A 17260-nucleotide genomic window follows, 5' to 3' on the forward strand; every position below is an offset into this window, starting at 1 on the left:
GAATTGGTCTAGACACAGTCTTTTCCTTCAAGGAGCTCGGGGAGCTTAGAGCCAGCTCCCTTTGACTTGAGCGCTGTTCCCCTCTCAGGGAGACAGGAAATGTTGGCAAGACTGGTTGATGCCATTGTGATTTGTTTTGAGGAACTTGTGTTAACTCTAGTAGGCAGTTGGGAGTTGTTGAAGGTGTTTGAGTAGAGGAGGTCACTGATTTATAATTTTTTTTTTTTTTTAACTTTTTTTTTTTTTAAATCCTTACCTGAGGATATTTATTCCATTGCTTTTTCAAAGAGAGTGGAAGGGGTCAGGGAGGAGAAACATCGATGTGAGAGAGACACATCAATTTGTTGCCTCCCACATGTGCCCTGAGTCTGTGGATCAAGCCTGCAACCTAGGTACGTTCCCTGGGCCAAAATCAAACCTGGAACCCTTCAGTCCACAGGTTGACGCTCTAACCACTGAGCCAGACCAGCCAAGGTGGAATTGTTCTTTAGAAAGATTAATCTGGCAGTGACGCAGGGGATGGACTGGGAGACAGGGTGACCAGGGACAGTGGTGAGGTGGCAGCCTCTTTTGTGGGGCACTCGACCGCTTACAAAACACATTCACATCTACAATCTCATTTAATGAGAAATAACTTGGGGAGGCAGGTGGGGCGGGTATTATTCCTGGTTTTCGTGGGTTTGAACTGAAGCTTAGAGGATCGGTGGTGACTGGGTTGTGTGCTGAGGGCTAGAAGGAAGGGTCAGCATTGTGGGTGGAAGGCGAGACCAGTGCGGGTGCCATTCTGGAGGCCAAACTGTAGGGTTTGAATCAGTAGATGTTGGTTATTGGAGAGAATAAGGAGTTAGGCAGTACTGAGGCTTCAGATCCGGCTTCTGGGAAGAGCGGTGCCATTACCAGATGGAGCAGAGCAAGTTTAGTTTCGAATACTAGATCGAGGGGCAGGTTTGTATTCTAGGTGGCAATATCAGGAGGACAGTTTGAAATTGGGTCTAAGATTGGCGCCAAGTGTTTTTAAAATTTTTTTTTCATTGATTTTTTAGAGAGAGAGGAAGAGAAACATCAATTTGTTGCTCCACTTATTGATGCATTGATTGGTTGATTCTTGTATGTGCCCTGACTGGCGATCGGACCCGCAACCATGGTGCATTGGGGGCAGTGCTCTAACTAACTGAGCAACCTGACCAGGGCAAGGCCAAATGTTTTGACAATTGGGAGATCATTGGTGATTTTAGAAAATAATTTCAGTAGAGTGGTGGAAGAGGAAACCACATCGAGATCAGAATTGGGGGTGCTGGGGTATAAGTGCTGAGGTGGAATGAGCAGTGGGAGGTATTGGAGTGGTGGTGACAGTGCTCTTCCTTAGATGCAGAGAGAAGGAAAGCAGAGTGAGCCAAGCTGCAAGAGGATTTTGAGGTGGAGGGGGGTGAGTTTGAGGCGTTCCCAACAGTAGACTTGTTTGTATACAGGCTTAGGTAAACTCTTACCTGTTGAGCAAAAAGAATGAGAAGAATCTGGTGCTAAAAGAGGTTTGTGACAGCAGATGTGGGAAGTGTGGAGGGTCACCAAGGAAAGGTCAAGAAGAGGCTTCACAGCCCTGGCTGGTGTGGCTCAGTGGTTATATTCAAGGGCCGACCTTGAACCAAAGGGTCATGGGTTCAATTCCTGGTCAAGGGCACGTACTTGGGTTGTAGGTTTGATCCCCTGCCCCAATTGGGGTGTGTGCGGGAGGCAGCCAATAGATGTGTCTCTCTCACATCCATGTTTCTCCTCTACCCTCACCTTTCTCCCTCCCTCCCTCCTTAAAAATCAATGGAAAAAATATCCTTGGGTGACGATTAACAACAAAAAAAGAAAAGGCTTCACATTTGAAATTTTCAGTGACTCTAAGCAGTATAGTTTTGTGGCTTTCCAGTAGTTCTTGGAAACCAAAAAATAGGGTTGGAAGGAGAGGCATCGGGGGCTTTTCAGGGCTGGGAATGAGGTGCAGTCCACGACATGGGAGAGTTGAGAAGTTTCAGGGTGTTAGTCAGTTATTATTTCATAGATGGAGCAGAGGTGAGTAAATCCATGTATGTAGGCTGTTAGTTCTGGCAATAGGTTGGAAAGACTGTTGAAGGTAGCCATTTAAATGGAGCTTGGAATTATCGATCGTCTTCAATCATCCATGGTAAGTCTCCCTACAAAAGCAGCATGTGCACAGAATTAACAAGGGAGAGGCAGCCCTGAAGATGGTTCCACAGCCTGGCCTGGCCTTGTATCACTTGGCTCATTGCTGCCTCCTTTCCTCATCTTTGAAACAGTAACTACCACCTGCTTTAACTTTGGTTTGGTGCTTCACCAGCAATTTTGTGCGGTGTATAATCTTTTATTGCACTAGGTGATGTAATAACTTAATGAAAACATTTTTGGGCAGCATTTTTCTAATGTTGTAGTGCTGTGAATATATCTTTTATGAGCCCTATTTACTCCCTATTGTGAATGGTTATAAATTACTCTAAACTCCCTCTCCACACATCTTTTTCCCCTTTCTTCATTTTTTGAAGTCAAATTTTCACTTTCTTTAATGCAGGCATGAAGAAAACCCTGCAGGATGAGATTGAAGGTATTCTGCAGGAGAGGATCATGGTGCTGGATGGAGGGATGGGGACCATGATCCAGCGGCACAAGCTGAGTGAAGAAGACTTTCGAGGTCAGGAATTTAAAGACCATGCCAGGCCACTGAAAGGCAACAATGACATTCTAAGTATAACTCAACCTGATGTCATTTATCAAATCCATAAGGTAAAGTGTGAACAGGCGCTGATACTCTCAGTCTGTCATTCTTCATGACATTCATGTACCGAGGGCAGAACACTGTCCTGGGCACGCTGGAGGGTAGAGAAAGAGGTGATTGTTCAGAAAGCAGGCGTTGGACACCAAATAAAAGTCATGCCCTGTGTTGAGCATTTAAGGTAAGGAGATGAGGAAGGTACATTGTCTGCCTTTTAGGTGTTGAAACTCCAATGAGAAGCCACAAAATCCTGGGCAAATTAGGGTTTTCATATATGCTGTGTTACTTAACTCATCACACAGCCTTGATGAAGTACAACGAAAGGTAGTTCTCATTTTGTAGATTTGGAAACTGAGGATCACAGAGGTTAAATACAGTCAAACCTCAGTTCTCGAACGTCTCCAGCATCTTGAACAATTCAGGTTCTCGACCAAGTTGTTCATGAAAAAAATGTCTTGTTTGTGGAATAAAACTCCTGTACTTGACCTGACAGCCCTTTCATTCTGATACATTAGCATGGCAAAAGTGTCTCAGGCCACAAAGGAGAGAATGCACCACCAGTATGAGTCAGTTTACCACTAAAGTTTGTCTTGTTAACATCTTAGGAAATTGTACAGTGAATATTTTTGTGTAGGGGTGGGGTGGGGGCATTGTTGTTGCTGGCAAAATGGATGATTGGCACAATTTTAAAACATAAAGAGGCCATCAGGAGTGCTAATGTTGCTAAGAGTGTGAAAGAAACAATGGTCACAAGGCAGTCGAAGAAGTAGAAAAAGTGTTGATTTGGGTAAACGAACAGCAGTTAGCCAGCGAGAGGCAGTGGTCTGTGAAAAAGTGAAGAAGATGCCTCATACTGACCTGAAAGACCCTCTGGAACGAGTGCTGAAAATGTTTAAGGCCAGTAGGAGAAATTTAAGAAGTGTTTGTTTACAAATTAAATAGTCTATTAACCACTTACTGTATATAAGAAAGGTTAAAGTGGAATCATTTGGGGGTCTGGAATGAATTAATTCAATTTACATTATTTCTAATGGGAAAAAATTCTGTTTTCGAACAAATCACTTCTGGAACAGCCTTCCTGAATGAATTAAGTTTGAGAACTGAGATTCCACTGTAACTTGCCTGACTGGACAGAGGTTTACTGACCTAAATCCCATGTTTTTTCATTCTGTTTTTTCTGGTCTTCAATAAAAATGGCTAGCCAAACTAAAGAGATCAGAAGCAAGTAACTGGGTATTATTATACTTTTAAGATTTAAAAATAAACATAGTACTAAATTTGTTGAGGGCAGAAATATTAATCATGTTCTGTTAATTGTGATTGTTCTGTTCTAATTAGCAAAAGCACTTTCTAAGCTGGCTGGGAGTTGTACTCCCCAGGTCATGGGAGTTGGAATGTGAGCCATTCTCCTAAGTGCCTATCATCATGGAAACATTAACAACTTGTTGTAGGAACAAAGGAGTCTGGAGGCGCCCCACTAATTTGCAGACCCCCAGCCTGTAACCTGTAAACCATATACCCATTCTATTTCCTTTTGCCCACTTCCCCATGTAATCTTTGTCCTTCTACCCGATATAAGGAACCTGCTTATGGGGGGCGGGTTAGAGCAGATTTTATGTGGACAAATCTCTCTGTTCTCCTATTTTGCTGGCAATAATGGAATAAAATGCTCATATGTGATTCAACCTTGTCTCTGCTTAATTGGCACAGCCTGAACCCACTGTGTCCGATTTCAATTGTTTCATGGGTAATCATAGGAATTTCATAGAATTATGACTAGAAGAAATAGTAAGGTGATTTAATCTGTTTCCCTGGTCTGGATTCAATTAGAAGAACAAATCTTACTAGTTAAGTGAGAAAGTTTTATTTTCTAGAGCTCTCTTATTATTATAGGTGTTTCAGACTCTTAAGGAAAAAAATTTACTGAAACAAATCACTGGGTGGTTCAGGGATTCCTTGCAGGTGAAAGGGGTCATTTTATTGGGCCATCAAAACTTTGTTCTAAGTAAGATGCAGGATGGTTTTCATTTGAAGAAAAACTAAGAGTACCTTTCCTTTGGTTATAATGGGAATTGTAGGTACTGGAAAATTTTAAATTGGTCTTTGAAGAGATTTGGTTCTGCAGACAGGGTGGTGACTTGGTTTTTGTGTTATAAAATCCCTGTGTGTTGAGATTGGGAATGTCATCGTGGGAGTGAATTGCTTGGGGTGGTTACAAACTCAGTTCTTCTAATGCAGTTGGTAAATCACACGAGTACCATGCTGTGTGGCTTTGTTCATCTGGATTATCACTAGAGTATAGTTTCCTGAGGGTAGCAGTTTATGCCCGTTTTTCGCTCCTGAATAGCTGTTGCCTAGAACAGTCTCTTGCATGCAGAGAGTACTCTGTACATACCTGTCGAAGGAATGAATCCTTGTCCTGTGCAGTTAGGCAGCTAGATAGAATGAGGTTCCCATGATAGGTATGTGAACAAGACCTGCTGTGGTGCAGTAAGGTGTACCTAGTGGGAGAATGCTTAGTAGCCAAAGTCTTTGAATGTAGAGACCATGTCATGTTCGTGGACGAAGAAAAGGCAAAACTGGGTTGTTTTCACACCTTGTAGTTCAGATCCTCTGATATTTAAGTTTAATGGACTTTTAAAGTTATATTCATAGTGTAAGTGCCTGACATTAAGTTTTTGATTGCAGAAGCATCTATTTCAAAGACATTTACCTCAAATAAACATACTGGCAGGCGTATGACATAGCTTGTAGCTAAACAGCTAAATAAGGAACCAGGCCAGTCCTACCCATGAAGTTCCCCTTTAAGAAAGCTCTGGGTGATCTAGATAATGGACTGCTTGAGTGACTCCTTTTCCCTTTTTGCACCCTAATTCCCACTCTTATGTTTTAAATTTGCCAATAAAGAGTGAACTCACGAAATCCCAAGACCCCACCCTTGACCTCAGTAAAGGCTGACCTCCAGGTTCACATGCTCTCACTTGCTCACATGCACCTACCCCCACCCTGCCTTGCTGTGTGGCCCCAGGAGACCATCCAGGACCTGTGAGTGATATATCTGGCTCTTTAAAAAGTTCCCTGATGGTTGTTGTTGAGGTGCACTTGGCAGTCATCATAACCACATGGGCCCTGGCTCACCACAGCAGTAGGGGCCCAGGTAATTGCCTCAGGCATTACTAGCCTATTGCTATCAATATAGGCTGAGACCTACGTGAAACCTTACCTGAAACATCTATTAACCTCTAGAAGGGCCCTCTTTAATGTCTTTCTTTAATTTTGACAGCTTCCTGCATGAGAAAACTGAGGAGCGGAGAAATTAAGTAGCTTGCCCCAGATTACACATTTTTTAAAATCACTAGAATAGGATTGGAATCGGGCATCCTATGCAGAGTCCGTGAGTGGAGCAATGAGCTAGGAAATAGGAAAGGTGGAGAGAACAGGCAAGAGCTAGAGGAAGCACCTTTTAACTTCATGTTATGGAAATTTTCAAATCTGTGTGAATTTAGAAATATTTTTCTCTAATTAGAAAGAGTGCATTCACTGTTTAAAAAAACACATCTAACTAGATAATATAGAAAAGCATAAAGGAGAAAATAACCATTTGCAATATCAATACCAAGAGATAACTACCATTTGCATATTTTAAGTATATTTCAATCTAGTTTTCTATACTTGGATTTAAAAAATTAAATTAGGATTATATTACTTCATACTGTTCTAAAATTTTCATTTTTTATTTATATACCATGAGCATTAAATGTTCTGAAAAATGGTTTTAAGAACTTCATAATAATTTATTCTATGTATACATCATCAATTGCTTAACTAATTTCCTTATTCCTAGGCATTAAGGAAATTTTCTTTTTCTTTTTTGAAAAATTAAATTTTATTTTATTTGTTCTCATAGATAAGAATAAACTGCCTTTAACACTACTCCAAAGTTCTATTTTTTCACCAAGATAACCACTTATATTACTTGGCATATGTCTTTCCAGATTATTTTGTTATGCATTTATATATGTATATATGTGTATATATGTATGTGTATACATATATATTTGTAGAAAACTCAGTACTGTTTATATATATGTATGTATATATGAGTGATGTCATGTTTTACATATCAATCAATCTCGTTTTTCTTTCAGCAGTACTTTGGAGATCTTTCCATGTTAGTATATGTAGATATACACAATGGTTTTTAGCTGACACATGGCATGTAATAATAGGGGTGTGTTATAGTTTATTTCGCTGTTTCCTTACTGATGGATATTTAGGAAGTTTGTGACTTATAAATGTGTAAATCTTGGTTTGCATTGCATAGCTCTTCTGTAAACAGTTTTATCAGCTAGGAGGGGTTGGGTTCACTCACTGTCAGAAAATCTAGGGGCTTGAGAGATTCCAGAGTGCTCGTCAGGCTGAGGTTGAGCTGGTGAAATGAGGAAGAACAGGAATCTAGGGGTTTGAGAGATTCTAGAGTGCTAGTCAGGCTGAGGTTGAGTTGGTGAAATGAGGAAGAACAGGAATCTAGGGGGTTGAAAGATTCCAGAGTGCTCGTCAGGCTGAGGTTGCGTTGGTGAAATAAGGAAGAACAAGAGGGCACTGGGCCTCAGGGCTCTTGGGAAGGTGCAGCTCTGCCTTGGAGGGATTAGAAGATGGGGACAGAATAGTCGTGGTCGGCTTTGAGGTCTAGAGATGAGTTCTCATTGGAGATCTGACTGTGGTGAAGCAGCCGGAAGGTAAGGGAACAGAATTAATGTTTGTTGCGTGCCCCCCACCCTGTGCCAGACACTTGAGATGGTTCATGTATAATCATACAGCTGCCCTGTGAAGAAGGGTTATAATACTTTCAAAGGAGGACACCGGACTCAGAGAGTTTAAGGAACTTGACTCAGTTCTTGGAACTTAGGGTGTGAACTTACATGCGTTCAAGTTCTGTGTTCACTTACACCACGTGCCTTTCTATGAACGTCTTACATCTGTTTCATCTCTAGCCTCCAGTGCAGTGCTGTATACTTAGTAGGTGGTCACATGCTATTTGGGGGTAATGATGAAAAGGCATGTTTGTTGTTGGGGGACAGGGATTCTAAACTCAGCATCGACATTACTATCTCATTACAGGATTACTTGCTGGCTGGGGCAGATGTCATTGAAACAAACACTTTTAGCAGCACTCATGTTGCCCAAGCTGACTATGGCCTGGAACACTTGGTAAGATGTCCATTTTCCTTCATAGCTAAGATGTTGTGAGCATTTACCACATTGCTAGTTGCTAGTGAAAAGACCACCTGAAGTGAATGCCTAGTTATCTGTTGTTTGTGCTCAGACAGGGAAATCGTTTGACTCTCTTCTGTTTATGAACATAGCAGCCCATTCATTTTCCATTTGGCTTCTTTTTTTTTTTTTAATTAAAAAAAATTTTTTTTTTAATCCTCACCTGAGGATATTTTTTCCATTGTTTTTCAGAGAGGGTGGAAGGGAGAGAAAGAGAAACATCAATTGGTTGCCTCCCGCAGAAGCTCTGACCAAGGTACATGCCCTTGGCTGGAGCCAGACCCAGGACCCTTCAGACTGTGGGCCAGTGCTCTGACCACTGAGTCAGACTGGCTCGGGCCCATTTGGCTTCTTTCATGGGCAAGTAATCAAATAAAAATGATGCGTGGTGACTGCTGGAAAGGCACAATGATTGGCCGCATACACTTTTTTGTGAGGCCTTTTTTTTAATCCTCACCTGAGGATATGTTTGACTTTTTTTTTTTTTTTTTTTTTTTTAAGAGCGAGAGAAGGGAAGGGGAGAGAGAGAAACATCAGTGTGAAAGAGAAACATCTATTGGTGGCCTCCCTTACGCAACCTGACCTGGAATTGAACCTGAACCCGCAACCTAAGCATGTGCCTTGACCCGGATCAAACCCATAACCTTTTGGCGTGTGGAACAGCACCCCAGCCAACTCAGCTGCACTGACCAGGGCTTGTTAGGCCTTTTTTTCTTTAACCCTCACCCAAGGATATGTTTTTCATTGATTCTAGAGAGAGAGTAAAGGAGAGGGAGAGAGAGGGAAACATCGATGTGAGAGAGAAGCATATGTCAGTTACTTCGTGCACACACCCTGACTGGGGATCGAACCCGAAACCTGTGCCTGTTCCCTGACCGGGAATCGAACCAGTGACCCTGTGGTGCATGGGACAGTGCTCTAACCACTGAACCATGCCGGCCAGGGCTTGTGAGGCGTTTTAAGTATTGGGTGGCAGATTTGATTTCCTTTGTTTTTTCAATTGTGGCAAAATACATGTAACATAAAAATTTATCATCCTAACCATTTTTAAGTATAAGTTCAGTGTCATTAAGTACATTCACATCAATGCTACTGATACCACCATCTATCCACAGAATTCTTTTCATCTTGCAGAACTGAAACTCTGTCTCCATTAAACAATAACTCCCCATTCCCCTTTCCCCTCAGACTCTGGCACTCACCATTCTACTTTCAGTCTCTGAATTTGATTTCTCTAGTGCCTCATATTAGTGTAATCGCATGCCTTTTGGATATCACTGGAAAATAAATTTGTATTGCAGTCACTTTTGTGTTGTTTTAGAGTAGGGGTTGGCAAACTTTTTTTGTAAAGGGCCAGATAGTAAGTATTTTGGACTTTGTTGGCTACATACAGTGTCTGTTGCAACCACTCAACTCTGTCATTGTAGTGCAAAAGAAGTCATAGAAAAGTTGTCAATGGTGGGCTTGATTGTGTTCTAATAAAACTTTATTTACAAAATAGGCAGCAGTCTAGATTTGCCTTGGGAGCCATAATTTGATAAACCCCTATTTTAGGATATTATGGTTTTTTAATGACTAGATATGAAGACCCAAGGTATAGACGATCTTAGAATTAGATGGGATCTTGACGATCACAAGTCCAGGAGCTCCTACTCCAGCTTGTGGAAGCCCTTCAGGAGGCCTTTGAACCTCTTTAAATTGTAGGCAGTACTTTGTATGTTTGTGCATACTTGCTTTTGTTTCCTAGTGAAAGAGTTCATGGGCCTTTACCAAATTTCAGAAGGTTAATAATCTATGAAAAGTTCAGAACCGTTGCTTACAACCATTGTTTGGTGAAAGAAGTCAGGGCTAGCTGGCAGTGACAGAGCTGGTCCCAGAAGCCAGGCCTCCTGTGTCTAAACCCTGTGCTTTTCCCATTACTACTCTTTTTTCTAAATTGCAGAATATTTAACTACATCAGCTTAGTCTCTAACATGCCAGGTGTCAGAGATTGTCCTTTTGATACCTCCCTCATGGTTTTGGGGAAGAACCTAAAAGCAGTTTCCAAAGACTTTCCTTTCCTGTTGCCTTCCAGGCTGGGGAAGCTGATAGACCTTCTTGGCCAAGATTTCATTCAGACCTCAAACTAATTCACTCTCCATTTCCTTACTGACCGACCCTGGGTTTTAGAGGGGCATGGGTTCCTCATTTAACATGTGGAGGAAACGGACAGGCTAACGTGTGCAGTATTATGTTAGGCCTACCGGATGAACAAGTGCTCTGCGGCAGTGGCCAGAAAAGCAGCCGAGGAGATAACTCTCCAGACAGGTAAGGAACTTTTTCCCTTTTTACAAAGACGATTCCTTGGATGTTTTTAGTTATAATATGCTGTCCTTATTGTATTTTTTCTTTCATAATCATTGGCTTACTAGCCCTGCAGACTCTACGTTGCTGTTGTTTGTAGGTTACTTCTCTGTAGTTTCACAGTCTCTGTGAATTGACTATCCCCATGGGCCTTGGGTGCAGGGTGTGTTCTGTGTTTACTTTGTAGCTAAGACCATGGCCTCCTTGTATATTTACAACCAAAATGGTTTTTCTCCCTTTGGAAGCATAGCATCAGGTTATTAATGCAGCAGCTGACTGTTTGGGTCATTTTGGTTAACATTAAGTATTTGATCTTACCCTGTAAAGTTCCCCTAAGAGATCCTGTCTTTGGAGCATTTTCACTTCATACCACTAACGTCCTTGAAGGCTCTGAGTAGCACACAAAAGAGTGTGACATTGGATTTAGTTTTACAGGAAGTTGAAAAGTAGCCTCCCAAAATAACTAACCTTCTGGCCAACTGCCTTAAGAACTCTCAGGCAGCAGTGGGTGGGGAGGGTTCGAGAGGGGAAGGGACTAGGAGAAATATATGGAGCCCTTTAGGATTTGAAAATGGGAAGTTACTGCCAGCAGCAAAGATGAAAGAAAATGGTTAGGAAGTGAGACACAGCATACTAGTGAATGGAGACGGAGCAATCTATAGGAACTCTGTTTCTGAGAGGTAATGATGGAGTCCATGGAGACATGTGGACTGTTGCCCCATGGGCGCAGGTCAGAGGGTGTTGAAGCAGCTAAAGCAGGGAAATTGGAGGACATGTTTCTTATTCCCACATTATTCTTTGGCTTTGGAGAAGATAAGGAATATTTGGGCCTATAACCTGTTCACAGGCTGGGTAATCAAGTAGTTGGTAGTCTTCTCCAGTTAAATTGTACCATGTAACCGGGTTACTGAGTGGTTAAAATTACCAGAGGTAATGAGTGGTGTAGCCCTGGCTTCTGTTAGCATCTGTAAGTGAGCACTTCTCAGGTTCCTGTAGAGCACCAAAACTCTTGCTTGGGGGAAAGGTTATTAGAGAATTATTAAAAGGATTATTAAAGTAAGATTTGATCTGCTTTATACTTTAATTTCAGGCCGTATAATTGCTAATTCTGATTTAATATTTTCCCCCAGTAAAGGGCCTGAGAGCATTTCAAGTTGAATGCTACTGTTAGGAGCTTCTGCAGAACCTGTTAAGTCCAGGACCATCAAGGATAGGGAGAGAGAATGTGTTTACACATAGCTGTGGTGGTAGAAAGGGTACCTTACTGACACACTTTGAAGCTAGGCTTGAGAACTCCGAGAGTTTTGATTGGGCTGCTGACATGTGCAGATGCCCCATATTTCATAATTTTTCCAGTGGGATCTGGGACAGCCCCGTAATCAAACACGTATTTGCAGTAACACCTATGAACTGTTCCTCTGAGTGGGAGAAAGAGTATATATACATAAGCCTATTGTTAGTTCAGGAAAGGTCAAGTTTTGTTGTGAAATGAATTAAGAAAAACGTTAAGAAAAACGTGCCTTTTGGATTTCAGAGTATTGGACAAAGGATTATAGACCTATATCCTAGGAAAATCTTATACCTTATTGATTCACAACAAAAAGTGTGAGCAATTCAGAGATCTCATACTTGCTTTTCTTTCCCAAAGGAATTAAGAGGTTTGTGGCAGGAGCTCTGGGTCCAACTAATAAGACACTCTCTGTGTCCCCGTCTGTGGAAAGACCAGATTACAGGAACATCAGTGAGTATTCATCACATAGAATTGTTGATTGTGAGCAAGTACTTCTGTGTTTTAGTAATCTCTCAGTCGGTAAGGTGGGACCAGTAATGGATCTATGTCAGGGTTATTGAGACTTTATCCATACAAAGGCTTACAGCAGACCCTGGAATATAATATACATCTAAAAAGAAAGTTAGCTGGTGTGTGTCTGTGTTTTAAATTTGCTTTCAAATGTACATGGTGTTGTATTAGTTCTTTTGTATTAGCTGTGGAAAATAAAATCTATCAAAATAAAGCTTTAAACTGACAAGTTGAGAAATTATGGACATCAGACCTTGGTCTATGAGAGAATAACCCACTAGACCTCCATTTTATTTATCACAAAGCAGTCCAAACTATATAAACATATTAGCATTATAAAAATTACAAACTATCATATATAAGCATACTTGCATTGAGATTTTACAAAAAAATCTAGAAATATGGGTCAATTTCTTAAGCATCAGACTATACAAAACAAACAAACTTTCAGAGCTGAATAGTAATGATACTGTGTATGGAATTGATTTTGTATAGATGGCAAGTTGAGGCAGGTGTGGTTTGTAGGCTTTTGGTCACAGAACTTTCCATGTGGAGCTTCCACACTTGGTCACCAGGGTGGCTCATTCTGAGGCCCTCTCAGTCTAGGCATGGCAGTGAGGAGCTACCTCTTCTTCCTCCCGTGCTGTGGAAGATGCGATGTGCTGCTTAGGCCTCTACCGAGTAGCTGAGCATTTTCTCTTTTGGTTGGGAAGTGAAATGGGAAGATGGGTGACTTCTCAGATGGAAAGAGACACCTCGAGATGTTTCTAACAAAAATTGTACCCAGGAGTCATTGAACACTTTTGTTTGAGATTGAAACTGTCCATCAGGCATGTCTTTTCTCTGACAGAGTTGCTGTCAGAGGGCAGGAACCAAACCCACAGGACTGCAGCCTTTTACCAGAGAGAGAGAGGACGTGACTCCCCATGTGATGTCCAAATCAGTGTGACACGTTCCTTTGGTTACTCCTCACATTCATCCCTTATAAGTTGATCAAAACCATCCCTGGAAAGAATGATCTGTCCTAAAGATCTCCATAGCAGGTGCAGATCTCGGGAATTCTGGGCTCCCTCTTATTCTTTCTTGACTCACACATGGGATGTGCAGGCTTTGTGCAAGTGTTCCGGAGCAACTGTGTCCAGTTTACTGGTTCAACTTCCATCACTGCCATATTTCTACATCTGATTCCTTACAAAAGGTGGCATTGTCCTTAAATTATGTGCCATAAACCAGCAGTATGTAGTTCACAGGTGCCAGGCCTGAACACAGCACGTCCTGGTCATTCAGGGGATGTTGATGACTGAGGTCCTGGATGTGTTTTTATCTTTTGCAGCTTTTGATGAGCTCGTTGAGGCATACAAAGAGCAGGCCCAAGGGCTTCTAGATGGTGGGGTCGATATCTTACTCGTTGAAACTATTTTTGATACTGCCAATGCCAAGGTGAGTTAAGGGAGGAAAAGGGACAGGGCTGGGGTGGGAGGCTGGAGAATCCCCTAATGTAGGGAGAAGACAGTAATAGCCATTATTAAGATTAAATGAAATTCCTTCGTTCCATTTTATTCTTGACTATTTTTAACCGAGGCTGGTAGAATGAAAAAACTTCAAAATGTTATCTTTTTAACTTTTAGAAAATGGTTTTTTTTTAATTGTAAAAGTAAATATTTTCATGTATAGCTACTATATGTGCATATATGCACAGGTAATGTATATATACATGGTTCTAAATGCAAAAGGTACATAAAAATATGTAGTGAAAAGTACTATCCTTCCATCTCCTGTTTCCTGGGGACAACTACTCTTACCAGTGTGGAGCCTGACGGATTCTGTGCAGGTACTGGGGGGGTGGGTTGTGTTCCTTACATATGTACAAAGGCACATAAGTGTATGGAGGGAAAAGTCAGTATCCTATACCTGTGCTATTTATTTGTTTGCTTTTTTAATTTTCAATTACAGTTGACATACATTATTATATTAGTTTCGGGTGTACAACATAGTGATTAGATATTTATGTAACTTATAAAGTGATCCCCTCGATAAGTCTGGTACCCAACTGGCACCATGCATAGTTTTTACAGTATCACTGACTATGTTCCCAGTGCTGTACTTACATCCCCGTGAGTGTTTTATAACTGCCAGTGTGTACTTCTTAATCCCTTCAACTTTTTAACTCATCCCCTCAGCTCCCTCCGTCTGGAGACCATCAATTTATACATAACATTTTGCACACTGTATCCAGGGGATGACTTTCTACAAGTGAAATTGCCAGGTCAAAGGGTTTGTGCATTGTTAATTTTGATCTTTAGTGTCAAATTGGCCCCCTTGGAGATGTGCTCACTTAAACCCCAGTCAGCAAGCGGTGCACAGCAGGGCTGGTTTCCTCACACCCTCGCCACACCATCTGCTGTTACACGTTTTGATCTTGTCCAACTTGATAGGTGGAAAATGCTTCCGTACTATAGTTTTTATTTGTATTTTTCTGACTATAAATGAAATAGAGCATCTTAACATTTTTACAACATTTACATTTCCTCTCCTGTGATGTGTGTGCTGCGCCTTATTTCTGTTGGACTTTTGGTCTTTTTTATTTTCTTTCCCTAAGGAAATCATTCTTGTTGGTGATGAATAGCAAATATTGTCTCCAGTTTGGTGTTTGACTTTTGACTTTATATGTGGTGGTGATGGTGATATAGTTGTGTTGTTTTTTGTTTGATTGATTTAGTTTTTTACTGGTGTAAGAGAATTTTAATTTTGTCTGGTTGGATTTACGGATTCTGTTTTTTGGTGGGGAGGGAATTTTATTTGCAAGGGCACTCCCCGTTCCCAGGTAAGAATAAAAAATGGTCTCTTTTTATCCCTAGTACTTAACATGTCATCAAATGTTTAATTGTTTAAATGTTATGGAAATAAGACCACAGATTCAGAAGTTTGTTTTAAATAATGACTTCTGGCCCGGCCGGGCGTGGCTCAGCGGTTAAGCATCGACCTAGGATCCAGGCGATCAGGGTTCAATTCCCAGTCAGGGCACATGCCCGGGTTGCGGGCTGTAGCCGATCAATGACTCTCATCATTGATGTTTCTGTCTCTCTCTCTCCCTCTCCTTTCCTCTCTCTGAAATCAATAAAGATATATTTAAAATAAATAAATAAATAAATAATGACTTCTGTAACGACCAGTTTGTAGTTAATCCCTTCACCTTTTCAACCCATCACCCAAACCCCCTCCCATCTGGCAACAGTCAAAATGTTCTTTATGTCTATGAGTCTTTCTCGGTTCTGCTTGTTTGTTTATTTTGTTTGTTAGATTCTGGCATTTGTCTCTTTCTGACTTATTTCACCCTCTGGGTTCACGTTGTTGCACAATTTAATTCTTTCGGTGGCTGAGTCCTACTCCATTGTGTGTATGCGCCATATCTTCTTTATTCCTTTACCCATTGAGGACGGTAGGCTGCTTCCATACCTTGGCTGCTGTAAATAATGCCGCATGAACATAGGGGTGCATATGTCTTTTTGATTCAGTGTCTTGGGTTTCTTCAGATAAATACTCAGAAGTAGAAATGCTGGATCCTTCTTTGTCTTGTTTTAAAGTCTATTTTGTCTGATAATAAATATTGCTTCCCCAGCTTTTTTTTTTTTCCATTTTCACGAAATATCTTTTTTTCATCCCTTTACTTTCATTCTGTGTGTATCTCGATGTGAAGCGAGTCTCTTGTAGGCAGCATATGTAAGGGTCTTGTTTTGTTATCCATTCAGCCACTGTATGACTTTTGATTGGAGCATTTAATCCATGTATATTTAAAGTAATTGTTGATAGATATGTTGTTATTGCCATTTTAAAAAGCATTTTTTATCTTTTCTTCTTAAAGAAGGCCCCTAAACATTTCCTGTAGTGCTGGCCTGGTGGTGATGAGCTCCTTTAGCGTTTTCTTGTCTGGGAAGCTCTTTCTCTGTCCCTTGGATTCTGAATGATAGCCTTGCTGGGTAGAGCAATCTTGGTTGCAGATCCTTGCTTTTCATCACTTTGAATATTTTGTGCCAGTCCCTTTGGCACAAATGAATCCTCGTTTTTTTGGATTCTTTTTTCTTTTTGCTGTTTGGATTGGAGGTTTTCTGCTTTCTTATATCCCAAATCACTGATTTGGTTCTCTGTTTCATCTCATCTACTGTTGATCCCCATAATGTGTTCTTCATTTTAGTTAGTGTATTCTTCAGCTCTGACTGGTTCTTTTTTATGTTTCCTATCCCTTTGTTGAATTTCTCACTAAGTTTCACTGCTCTGCCCCTAAGTACATTGAGCACCCCGATGACCAGTGTTTTGAACTCTGCATCTGGCAGATTGCTCCTTTAGTTCTTTCTCTGGAGTTTTGTTCTGTTCTTTCATTCAGGACATGTTTCTTTGTCTTCTCATTTTGGCTGCCTTGCTGTGTTTGTTTCTATGCATTAGGTAGAGCTGCTTTGTCTCCCAGGAAATGTTTAGGGGCCTTCTTTAAGAAGAAAAGATAAAAAATGCTTTTTAAAATGGCAGTAACAACATATCTATCAACAATTACTTTAAATGTACATGGATTAAATGCTTCAATCAAAAGTAGAGTGGCCTTATGTAGTAGGTGTCCTGTAGTGTGCACCCACCTGCCGTAGTTGAGGCTTGATGGCTCTTGGCACATCAGAGGGAGGGCTTATACCTAGACCAACTGGCTGTGAGGATGGACTGCAGAGGATCTGCTATGCAGGGGCCAACCCCATAGAGCAGAACTTATTTCAGCAGGGCTTAGGTACCTGCTGAGTCCACGCCTTGACTGTTTTGCTTGTGGAGGTGGTTAGGTGGTGCTTCAGAGTGATCTGAAGCTGTCTACCGGGTATGCTGGTTCTGGGGCCTCACAGGAGGTGCAGGCCAAGGTCAGCCACCACCCATAGTGTTTTTTTTAAATATGTCTTTATTGATTTCAGAGAGAGGAAGGGAGAAGGAGAGAGATAGAAACATCAATGATGAGAGAGTCATTGATCGGCCGCCTCCTGCATGCCTGCTACTGGGGATCGAGCCCTCAATCCGGGCATGTGCTCTGGCCGGGAATC

The 17260-nt window shown here is 41.3% G+C and overlaps 1 protein-coding gene across 6 annotated transcripts in view; it reads left to right on the top strand.

Moving 5' to 3' along the window:
* MTR (5-methyltetrahydrofolate-homocysteine methyltransferase) overlaps window positions 1–17260 on the top strand; it is a 94118-nt gene that overhangs the window by 5539 nt on the left and 71319 nt on the right. For all 6 annotated transcript variants that reach the window (XM_081124269.1, XM_081124265.1, XM_081124266.1 and 3 more), the window contains 5 exons: window positions 2573–2784; window positions 7895–7984; window positions 10285–10354; window positions 12039–12131; window positions 13525–13631. In XM_081124269.1, coding sequence (XP_080980395.1) covers window positions 2573–2784; window positions 7895–7984; window positions 10285–10354; window positions 12039–12131; window positions 13525–13631 — 572 coding nt within the window. The remainder of the gene's footprint in view (window positions 1–2572; window positions 2785–7894; window positions 7985–10284; window positions 10355–12038; window positions 12132–13524; window positions 13632–17260) is intronic.

Source organism: Miniopterus schreibersii, assembly GCF_964146895.1.
Source record: "Miniopterus schreibersii genome assembly, chromosome: 21".
NCBI lineage: Eukaryota > Metazoa > Chordata > Mammalia > Chiroptera > Miniopteridae > Miniopterus > Miniopterus schreibersii.